This window comes from Periplaneta americana, chromosome 6 (genome assembly GCF_040183065.1).
Source record: "Periplaneta americana isolate PAMFEO1 chromosome 6, P.americana_PAMFEO1_priV1, whole genome shotgun sequence".
Lineage (NCBI taxonomy): Eukaryota > Metazoa > Arthropoda > Insecta > Blattodea > Blattidae > Periplaneta > Periplaneta americana.
Window position 1 is genome coordinate 76,561,608 of NC_091122.1, and position 12,395 is coordinate 76,574,002.

At 35.2% G+C, this 12,395-nt stretch overlaps 1 protein-coding gene across 3 annotated transcripts in view; it reads right to left on the reverse strand.

Annotated features, from left to right (window-relative positions):
• The window catches only part of LOC138701428 (zinc finger protein ZFP2-like), a 202,605-nt gene that overhangs the window by 126,270 nt on the left and 63,940 nt on the right, over nucleotides 1-12,395 (reverse strand). For 2 of the 3 annotated variants that reach the window (XM_069828296.1, XM_069828293.1), the window contains exon 5: nucleotides 5,288-6,440. In XM_069828296.1, coding sequence (XP_069684397.1) covers nucleotides 5,312-6,440 — 1,129 coding nt within the window. In that variant the 3' untranslated portion in view covers nucleotides 5,288-5,311. Of the gene's footprint in view, nucleotides 1-5,287; nucleotides 6,441-9,582; nucleotides 9,852-12,395 lie in introns of those variants that run through there. The other variant, XM_069828299.1, reaches the window with a different exon arrangement.

A 12,395-nucleotide genomic window follows, 5' to 3' on the forward strand; every position in this document is an offset into this window, starting at 1 on the left:
GCCCTCATATAAGTCCAGCATTGGTCCCTATCCTGCTCAAGATTTATACAATCAAGACCTTAATACTAATAAAATCCAAATTACAACTGTATTTATCTATCATGAGATCACTCATGCTATATGCATGTAAAATATGGTCACAAGTCCATCACCACCATCTTTGGAAACTTCTTGGTATCCAACATGCAGTTTGCAGAACTATCACTGAAGCAGATTACCACATTCGAAATACAAGGCCCAACTATACAATGAACCCAACATGAGTTTATTAGTGACTACGCTCAATCGAAAACGACGGGAAACTTACTTCGAAAGCTAAGTCCACACACCATGCAAGGATTAGTGATCAACCTCCATTCGCTACAGTCAGTTCACCTATCTCCATCACTGATGAAGGAAAAAGGAAGATCAAAATGTCAGTCTCACATTAACCATATATTGTAATACAACTGCGAAAGTCAAGAGTCCGTAAGAGATCTGGAACTTATATAAAAGACATATCAAGTGCCACTATAAACAAAAAGCATAGTGAAAGTAAGCAACAGAACTCTTTCACATCGCTAGTTACGTCAATTTTTAGAGCACATGAAATAAAAATATAGAGACCTACTTCTCTGTAATCAAGGAAGGTGGCTAAGTGCAGAAAGTTGTCTTCAAAGATTATTTTAACTGAAGAAAGATATCTTTCATTTTCTTCACCAATTTATTCGACTACAGATTATATGACTTGAAGAGGAGTTCCAAAGTACTGTTTTCCTTCGACACTCAGGATTTTTAACAATGTCAAAGGTCATCTAAATGAAATCAATTTAGAAATACAATGAAGAGGTCAATTAATATCTGACCTTCTGAGAGAGCTCACTGGATTGCGCAAAAAGATAAAATATTTACATTAGAGGGAAAAAGATGTTCACACACTTTCATGTTGGTATCGTTTGACATTAGAGTTCGAAGAAGCATTGGATTTTCCAGAATTGTGTACGGACACATAAAGTTGATAGGCCTATGTCCAAAATTTGCGATTTTGATTGGATGATTCTGGTAGTATTCATGGTGTTTTATATTCTGCTAAAATATGACATGTCTACCTTCTACAGTACAGGAGTAAATGGCAATGGAAAAAGTTGATATGTTTCCTCACTAGATTTTATAGTTTGCCAAAACTTGATATGTTTGACACATTAACTTTTGGCTGAATTAATATTTCTGTAATAAATTATATATGCCCAGTTCATCTGTTTTAGATGTCTACAATTGGCAATCTTTTTCAATTACATATAAATCAATGATGTTCTATTGTTAAATGAATAGGCCTAAAAGGAAATGAATGCTAATAATATTATACTGTGCTGTGTTGTTCAGTTTTACTATTTCAATATGAGTGAAAGAAGTCTAAGAATAGTGGGCTTGTGATGATTACAGTCTGCTACATGTGATGTCATGTCATGTAATGTAGAAATAAATAATTCGGCAAAAGATATTTTTTAACATTCAAGCCAGTTCTTTGTTGGGTAGTGATGAGAGACAAAACGGTGATTGTAATAGCAACAGTATTGAAACCTAGTCTGTCACTAACAAAAATCTTAAGGCACAAGGTAAAATGTATGTTGACAGAAAAGGGAGGTTACAATCAGAAAACGCATTTTTGCAGGTATTTGAATACTGTAGAAACAGATTTACAGAAAAGCGTATAGAAGATGATCAGAAATTAATATTCACAGAAATTCATTCACTTATTGACCCAGCTGTTCAAGATCAAATTTTAAGTAATGATATCCAGATCACAAAAAAGAAGAGGAAATAGAAATGCTGATTCGCATGATAGAAGTAGCAATGCTAAATATTCTGCCCCTGTTAATAAAGTGCCTAAAGAAGTTTGTAAGACTCTGTTCGTAGCAGTTTATGGAATTAAAAGAGGCAAAGTTCATGTGCTTATACGTATAAAAAAAAAAATACTGTTGCAAGTGTAACACCTTACCAGAGAGGAAAACATGAACCTATTAATGAATTAATTTGTGAAAGAGTTAACAGTTTTGCACACTAAGAAAACTATTATTCGAGGCGCTATACTAGTCGCAAGTATTCAGCACATAATCTCAGCATGACTAAGATGTACTATCTGTATGTGGCTAGGAAGAAAGAGAAAAATGAACATGTACCTTCTTATTCTGTGTACAGAGATGAGTTTAATTAAATTTGTATTAAATTAAAGCAACCAAACATTGATATTTGCAAAACCTGTGACACATTTAAAATAAATATGAAGAGTTGTAAACAAGAAGATAAGGCTGCCATTCAGCAAGAACATGAAACTCATTTAGCTTTAGCAGATTATGCATACAAGAGTAAGGAAAATGATGGACTAAAAGAATAGCTGCTGAAAATGGTGCTATGAAGCTACTAGTATTCGACATGCAACACTGTCTACCAACACCGGTGCTAAGCAGCAACATAGCTTGCTATAAAAGACACTGTGGGTGTAGAATTTTACTGTTAGAGAGTATAGTGGAAAAAATTATGAAACAGAGTATTTTATATAGCACGAGGGAGTTGCAGGTCATGGATCAGAACAAATATCATCCTGCTTGTACAAGAAAATAATGTCCATACCTAACACAGTGACACATCTCACAATATAGTCTGATACTTGTGGTGCACAAAACCGCAACATAAATATGTATGCTATGATTGGTGTTGCAGTTGAAAGCCATCCCTCACTGCAAATTATAGATCAGAAATTTCTCCTGCCTGGCCACAAACATCTTGGGTGTGATGTGGATTATGCTCGTATATAGAGAGTTAAGAAGTACAGTAGTTTTGAAATTATGCTACCAAGAGACTGGTATAATTTTGTACGTATTGTACAAGAAAAATAGTGTCAATGAAAGTTACCGAGATGGAACAGCACGATTTTTTCTCTTACTCATTTTTATTGACAGATAAAGTCATCAAACATACAAATATCACAGAGGGAAATACTGTTAAGTGGCTGCAAATAAAATGGCTACGATACAAAGAATTTGGGGTTATCGAATTTAAATAGTCTCCATCCAGAAGAACCATTTATGGTTATGGACCTCAGAAGAAATAAGAGAGGCAGACTGTCTTTTGTCAACATTCCTGAAACTTATTCAGAGCCAGCAACAGTTAACCAACAGAAGAGAAATGATCTCTTGTCATTGCTACCGTTCATCAGTCCAGAATGTCACAGTTTCTATCAAAATTTAGTTACTAGCAATTTTGTATCAGATGTCCTTACGTCTTCTGGCTCATCCTGAGAAGATTGAAGTGAAGCAGTAATCCTGTCATTGTAGTGCAGTCCAGTGTAATAATAAACTTCAATGTTTACATGATAAAAACATAATTTTGTTAAAATATGTCTATCAGATCTTGGATTAGCAAAACTTTATATGTAAAATTTATATCAGACCTTGAAGTGGCAGAACTTGATATGTTCTTTTGTGCATGTGTCAACATACGTCCTCATGTATACTGATAAAATATGTTGTAATCTCTTCTGTATATTTTATTCTAAAACATACTACAGTTTGAAGGTAATAAATTTAATAAACAATTAACCACATTATGTTGCACTTTAAGTTTAGTTTCCTGAAAAGTTTTATTTTTGGACATATCAACTTTTAGCTTAACACCACGGATGGATGAATTAAATTAATGATTGCAAGACTTTAATAAAATAAGCAGCAATATTGCACTCTTTAATAATCGACTTAAGGCTGACACAGAAAAAGTATAACAAACTTATGGTTCGTTCATTGTTTCTGTTAGTATATGTTGAATATAGTCATTACCCATTCAAATTTTGCACTGCTCAGTTGACAACCCGTTGCTGAAGTAGTACTTAGTAGTTAGATGTCAGTCAAAGTCGGAGAAAATAGCTAAATGTAAATATTGTAATAAAACAATGCCCAATAACTTATGTATCTTAAGGGCATGTGTAATAAACTCTAAAATGCTTATAGAATCTGGAATCACTGTTGCCAGCAAGCAAAATAACATTATCAAATTGTAATTAATTTCAAAATTTGAAGGGAAATTTTAATAAATAGCGATGATTGCGTGAGGTGTTTATGCTCGAATTAAAGTAATGAAATGCACAATATACTTCCTGTAACACTCTAGTCTACTTTATTTACTAATCATACAGAGGGTACATAACTTATATTATACACATTATTTTCATGACTACTTTGTGCAAATCATCAGGTAATAAATCATGTCGCGACTGTATGCTCATTATTGTCTATTTCGTGGTAAATGGGGTCCAATCTGACATTCGCCTGTATTTAACTGAAAATTAATTACACAGAGTAGAAAAAAACTATGGCAAAAACCGGAACCAGTTTGGTCGGCACAGGGACTTGAAACCAGGACCTCTGGAATGTTACTCCATTGAGCCAAGCCACCGGCGTAGCTCAGTCAGCTAAGGCGATTGCCTGCCATCCGGAGTTGTGCTCGGGCACCGGTTAGATTCCTGCTTACGCCAATTACCTGATTGGGTTTTTCCGAGGTTTTCCCCAACCGTAAGGCCAATGTCAGGTAATCTATGGCGAATTCTCGGCGTCATCTCGCCAAATATCATCCAGTTATCACCAATCACATCGACGTCAAATAACCTCGTAGTTAATATAGCGTCGTTAAATAACAGAGTAAAAAAGCCATTGAGACATGTCGCTCTGTCGATGGAAAACCACTTACACTTCTTTATCCAGGAATGACGTTATAGAAGTTAATGACAGCCGAATGCGAGTACTTTGTGTTCTAGGTAATTATACTGGCATTCATGCCTAAAAATTTGTCTCACTTCCGTTCATCACTTTTCCATAGATTTAGCATTTGAAAGTTTTCTCGCCAAAATAATGACGTCCTAAAATTTACAAATCACTTTAAATGCTTACTAAACATCGCATATGAATGCCTTTCTTCCAGTAAGATGCATCTCACGATTTAAAGCCGCATCTACATGGTTCAAATTTCCATGCGTGTATGCATGCAATCTGGGAAGAATATTAAAAAAATAAAGTTCAAAACGCGCGTTCATTTAAGATGCTTGAAGATTTTGAGTATACATGGTACGCCGTTTTAAACGTCATCTTCACTGCATATATATTAATATTAAATATCAATATTACATGTATTGCTTGAATGTGTAAAGTTGAACGTGTAGATGCACCTTTAAATTGCATATCGCAAGAAAGACTTTACAGATACACCAATTCAATAGCTTTCCCCCGCTTTGTAGGAGAACATGTAGTTTGGAACTTACCAAATCATTACATCTGAATGCCTTCTAGTTTGTATGCTTGAGAACATGACTTTCCAGATTACTTTTCCGTGAAAAACACTTTTCACAAATACGGCACTTGAATGGTTTCTCACCAGAGTGTTGGTTTTCGTGCCTTTTTAGAGCACTAGACTGAGAAAAGCACTTACCACAGACATGACATTTGAATGGCTTGTCGCCAGTATGAAGACGTTTATGCGTTTTTAAACTTACGGACTGTGCAAAATTCTTTCCACACTCATCACATTTAAATGGTTTCTCCCCAGTATGTTGACGTTCATGACCTTTTAAATGACTAGCCTGCAAGAAACGCTTTCCACATATGTCGCACTTGAATGGTTTCTCCCCAGTATGCAGACGTAGATGACTTTTTAACGTGCCCAACAACGAAAAGCATTTTCCACAAACATCGCACTTGAATGGTTTCTCGCCCGTATGCCGGCGTTTATGGTTTATTAGGTTACACGACACAGTGAAGCACTTTCCACAAACATCACATTTGAATGGTTTTTCACCGGTATGCCTACGTTTATGGCGTATTAAACCACAAGACCGTGAAAAACTCTCTTCACAAACATCGCATTTGAATGGTTTCTCGCCTGTATGGAGACGCTCATGGCTTTTCACTTGACCGGACTGAGAAAAACATTTTCCACAGATATCGCATTTGAAAGGTTTTTCGCCAGTATGAAGGCGTTCATGGGTCTTTAGGTGACCACAATGCGAGAAACCCTTTCCACATACATTGCATTTCACTGGTTTTTCACCAATATGCAAGAGTACATGACTTATCACATTCGTTTTTTGTGAAAAAGACTTCCCACACACATCGCACTCGAATGGCATTTCGCCTGTGTGTAGACGTGTATGTCGTTTTAGATTACTGTGTTGTAAGAAACACTTCCCACAGATATTGCATTTGAAAGCCTTACTGCTTACATGCCTTCTCGAACTTGCCGAGAGCAAGGAACACTTTTCAGAAACGTCGCACTTCAATTGTTTTTCTTGTATATTAGACCCAACAATTTCTGCCAAGGAAACAGAATTCTTGTGACCCTGACTTATAGTCACATGGTCTTCATGTGCAATATCATCGGACTCTGAAGATACAGTGATGTCATGGATATCTGGAAGACTATAATAAAAATATACCATAAGTCTATAAAATGGCCAAAATAAATAAGCATTCATACAAACATATAATGTACAAAAATCAACAAACACTAGAGTCCAATAGCTGGTTTCAGGCTCTCGCTCATTTCATTGCATGGAAGATTTAAATTTTATCTTCCTATATTAATATTAATGACATATTACAATATCTTGAAGGATTCATCACCAGCAACCTAGCTTCTAACTACAAAGCATCGATTACAGTATGCATAGTGGCAGTAGGCCCTAAAGTTAGGGTTGCCGCATGTATGGACGCCGCCAGGAATGCCCAGTTTTATGAATCCATCTCCAGCCGAAAGGAAACCTTTCCCAGGGAAATTGCATTTGAAATGTTAATAATTAGCAATGTTGTAGTGAAAATGCACTAGCCATCAAATAACTTTAAAAGTGACCATCTGTGTCAGGTTTACAATGACGCAAGCATATAACTTTTAAAGTAAGCATCTGTGGTAGCATTAAAATTTCAGCATGCTTCTCTTTTCACCAATCAGACACTTGTCTCTCACACTACGCCAACAATAACCAACAGTGAAAGATGACGTAAATAGAAAATTAGAACAGATAATTTTGATAACTTTAAAAGTGAGCCTCTGTGGTAGGATTGAAGTTTCAGTGCAGTTCTCTTTTAGCCAACCAGACACTAGTCTCTCACACTACGCCAACAATAACCAACAGTGAAAGATGACGTAAATAGAAAATTAGAACAGATAATTTTGATCTGATGATAATGCATAAATATTTTGTAGCAGTATTTTAACGAAATCTTAATGCGTAACAATGCAACAATTTCAAATTTAAAACTCGATATTCGCTTCCTCGATCCTTCACAAGTCAGTTCTTACAGTTTTACAGTGCAGTCTGTTATGTGAAGTGCAGGAATTCGTGCGAGTTTTTTTTTTGTATTGTGTTGTGTTCAATATGAGTCCGGCAGATACTTTAGTTCTTTTCGTGATGAATAGTTGACAAATCATACAAGGACTGGCTAGAAAAAGAAGAGGATGAACTTTCTTGCAGGTGTAAATTGTGCAATGTTTCATTTACAGTAAAATATGATGGCGTTAAAGTTGTTAATAAGCATTTGGAATCAGAGAGGTACGAAGTATATAAAATGGTTATTTAACGACGCTGTATCAACTACTAGGTTATTTGACGTCGATGGGATTGGTGATCGCGAGATGAGGCCGAGGATTCGCCAGATTACCTGGCATTCATCTTACGGTTGGGGAAAACCTCAGAAAAAAGCAAATCAGGTAATCTGCTCAAGTGGGGATCAAACTCGCGCCCAAGCGCAACTTAAGACTGGAAGGCAAGCACCTTAACCAACTGAGTCACACTGGTGGCTTACAAAGAACATTACAGAGTACAAAGAAGGAATAATTCTATTCTGAAATTTATGCCCCTCGATATTCAGTTGAACCTGATAAAGTTACAGTAACTGAGTTGGCTTTAACATTTCATGGTGTTAAACATCACCACTTCTACAATTCACAAGATTGTGATAATAAACTTTACTCTTGTGTTTTCAATGACTCTCCAGTAGCGAAAAAAATAAGTTGTGCACGAACCAAAAGTGAAGCTCTAGTTACAAGCATTATTTTACTATTCTCACAGGAAAAGCTTTTGAACAACTGAAAAAAATACCCCATTCTCAATTGGTTCAGATGCGTCAAATAAGGAAGCATTTCCATTAGTGGTGACATTTTTGTGTAAAACATGGAAAGTGTAGCAATATTCTATACTTCTATGAAGACAGTAATGAGCGTGATGAGGACATTTCAAATAAAATTATATCAATCGTTGCACAAAATGGACTTAGTTTAAGTAACATTGCAGCTTATTCTCCTCTAATATTAATTGTTACCATAACAGATGTATTCTGTAGGATCAAAAAATAATCTTTACGTAGAATAGAAATTATGCATAATAGCATATAGAGTACTACATATCTTATGTTACGTTTACACGGTGAGAGTTTAGAGAGGAGAGCTAGATAGAGATAATAGCTGAGTATCACCGTGTAAATGGTTTTCAGAGTAGGTATCTTGTTGACTCTAATATCTAAATGGAGAGTCTAAATAGAGCAGTCTTGGAAACTGCTCTCGCAGTTTAAATACCCTGGACAAAGAACTCGCATATGCTCTCAACTCTCATTACAGCTACTCTAAATTATTTAGCTGAGTTGAACTTTATCATTAATTCTCGCGACAGAAGCAGTGGAAATGGTGGCGAATGCTATGTTCACACAGCGACAGTGTAGAGCAAGAGAAGATCTGAAGTATTGGGAGAGCTATCTAACGAAGTGTCTACACGGTGACAGAATATATCTTCTCTAAACCCATTTGCAAGCTCTCATTAGAATTATATAATTCTAAACTCTAATGCTACTCTCCAGACATTTTACATGGTGCAGACAGTTCAGAGTGAGAGGAAGTGTTGTGAGAAAGCATTTAGAGAAGGACAAGCTGTCAATGCGTTTTTATAACACATGCACTCATCTACCTTCTTATCAGTGTGTCAGCAGTCTGTGTAACCTGACTGCATTACTAATATTATTGGGCGAGTCATTACTTATTTCTTCGTATAGAATACTATAATTGCAAGAAGGGCAGAGTTCATAGTCTTGATAAAAAAATGTGTAAATTATAACTCATGTAGGCGCACAAGAAGATGGCCAATGGCGATCTTTTTCACTATTCTTGACATAAGTACTATTGTAAATGCTTATGTACTATTCAGGAGCTATCGTGATTCTGTTATATTTCATGAAAAGCATAGCCACGTCTCTGTTTGAGCGCCACACAAAAGGAAGACTAGCAAGCACCTTACCTCTAGAATTGAGACTGAATATAAGGAGAATTCTGAGACTTCCTGATGAAAGAGAGGAAACGGATACAGCTGAAGAAGTGGTTCTTGAGAAGAAGAAGAAGACGACGACAAAGAAGATGTGCGTTGTGACCCCCAAAATTGAAGAGAAAAACAAAATAACCTTGCTCCAATTTATCTCCAATGTCAAAAAAAGTATGCAGGATTTGCAGTGAAAATGATTGATTGTGTTTAAGCTACTCATAAGAGACCAAGTGTTTAAAGAATGAAAAACCACAATTTTTCTTTCATTATATTGTGTTTATAATGGTTCTATTAATACAGTATAATAGTTGAGCCTATTTCTTATTGTTAAATTATAAGCAGACTGTGGACTAGAGTCACCATTTCCCGAGACTGAATTTTGGTACCCATGGAGTATCCATGACGTCATGACTCATACGGTAGAATGGCACTATGAAAGTACAGTAGGTTTTGTAAGAAATTATATTATCGCCTTTCTAATTCTGCTTGGCGTGCGTCCTTGCAATCACCACATGTACTTGAGATCCTGTAAGTAAACAAATATATTTTATTTCTTTTCATTTATTTATTTATTTTTACATGCATATTTGTGTTACTGTTAATTTAGCTGTTTTATAATTCACACTACTGAGGAACATGTCGAAAATTAAGAGCACCAAGCCTTCCCTTCAGAACGAACTTATAGAGAAGTTCGGAAAGGACTATTTTCTTATTAAAGGAAAAAGTACTGAATTATGCAAATTGTTAAACAAGCATAAGAACAGACAGAACTCGATTCTTTCAGAAGTGTAATAAAAAAAGGTACATGGAAAATATTTAATTATACAGTCAAAATTGGCCTTCAACATTAAAATCAGACATAAAATATGAAAAGAATTTAATCGAGATTTGTGTATAATGTTGGTATATGCCACCATCCTTTAGCATTTCTTGAAAAAAGTTATTCTGAGTGAAAGTAGGAGATATTTTTCTTTTGATACATTGTGAATGTACCTTGTAATTCGGGGTACTGAATTGTGAAGGAATATATTTTATGTAAGTACTGTATATTTTTATCTTTTCTGCTCACACATAAATGATTATTTTATATTTTTACAACTTGTATAGTATAATGTAAATTGAAACATGTAGTGTTAGGCATTTATTTGTTGTACTAGAAATGCACTATATATAATATAGCTATTTGTAAACATGAACATTTATTTTGTGTCTTACTGTGACTGAATGTTTACATGTTGAGGCAAAGAGTAACTGCAATCTCCCATTCCCCTCAATCTACACAACACAATGGCCCGTGTGTTCGTAACTTAATATATTTCGGTGCCCTGCGCTGCAGTCTGATTATAAGTATATCGTTGTTAACATATACAGGTACAGACCCCAATGTACCAGTTATGTGATTTTTTGTAATGTACCAGTTGAAGGTTATTATCATTAAATATGATTCATTATCAACAGTAAAGGAATACAGAAAATATTCCACTTCAAATGAATGGTTATAATAACAATAATAGTGAAGATAATGATAATAATGATAACGATAATAACAGTTCTTACTTAACCGGAGATTATGGAGGTTTTGCTGTACCTCCTCCACAGACGCCTAAACAGTCTCAGCTAGTTTTAACAATGCTCAATTTCTCAGGTCCTTATTCTTGTAATAATTTAGTCAAACACATTCCACAAACAACTTTCCAATTCACATATTTCAATCAATCTCTTTGTGTCTTCCATACTTCATCTTTTCCATTAATTGTAATTATAATTTTAATTGTATTCTTAATACTGTAGTTGTAATCTCCTTGTAGAGCGGAAGAGAAGGCCTGATGGCTGTATCTCTACGAGGTTAAATAAATATATACTGTACTATTCTTTCTTGGCTGCCATTTCCACTGCTTCTGCAAGAGAGTTACTGAAAAAGTTCAACTCGGCTGAATAATAATTTAGAGTAGCTATAATGAGAGTTGACAGCATATGCGAGTTCTCTGTGCAGAGTGTTTACACGGTGAGAGCAGTTTTCATGACTGCTCTATTTAGTCTCTCTATTTAGATATTAGAGTCAACGAGATACCTACTCTCAAAACTGTTTACACGATGATACTCAGCTATGCTCTCTAGCTCTCTTCTCTAAACTCTCGCCATGTAAACATAGCAAGAAGCTGTGGAGTGTGGAAGAGACGAAGAGATTGATTGATGTATAATAAAATTATGAACTGGAAAGTTGTTTGTGAAATGTGTTTGAGAATAATTACAAGAATAAGGACCTGAGAAATCAGGATTGTCAAAAATTGCTGAGATGGTTCAGGTGTCAGTGGAGGAGGTAAAACAATAAGAAGGAACTATTAATGTTATTTTTTTTACATTATTACTATTATTATTATTATTATTATTATTATTATTATTATTATTATTATTCATATACTAAGATGGAAGGACACTTGGAAGAAGATCAGTTTGGCTTCAGGAAGAGAAAGTATGAGAGATACAATTGGACACAATCGACGAAAGATACCTAGAGAAGAATAAAGAAGTGCATACAAGGTGAACCGTAAGTAATGTCAATAATTTAAGGGCTTATTCTTTGAGATATTTAAAACAAAAATGTTTAATTCAATTTTGTTCGATTTCGCTTGCTTTTCGAGAAAAAAAATATATTTTGTATGAAACATTTCATAGTGTATTTTGGGAAAGCTATTGAATTAATTCCCAATATGCTCAGTAAATTTAAGAGAGCAGTGTATTATGATAATAACCGATTAACATAATTTCAGTTTTGTTCTTTAAATGTGTAGAATTTGATCTGAACAGATGTAAGTTTTCGTTCTGCATATGAATTTTTAAACGTATGGAGAGCATGGGGCTCTACCTCCATGCCCCCCAAGTGCCTTCATGGCATGTTACGGGGATACCTTTACCTTTACCTTTTAATACCATAGTCTAGTATATAGTCACGAAGCTCAATAAGTAGGGAATATGCATCCATAGATAGTTGCTAACCACTAGGATCGCTACTGTCACGTCATCACATACAATGCGAAATAGTACCGGCACAGTCTATTGTTCCTAGTAT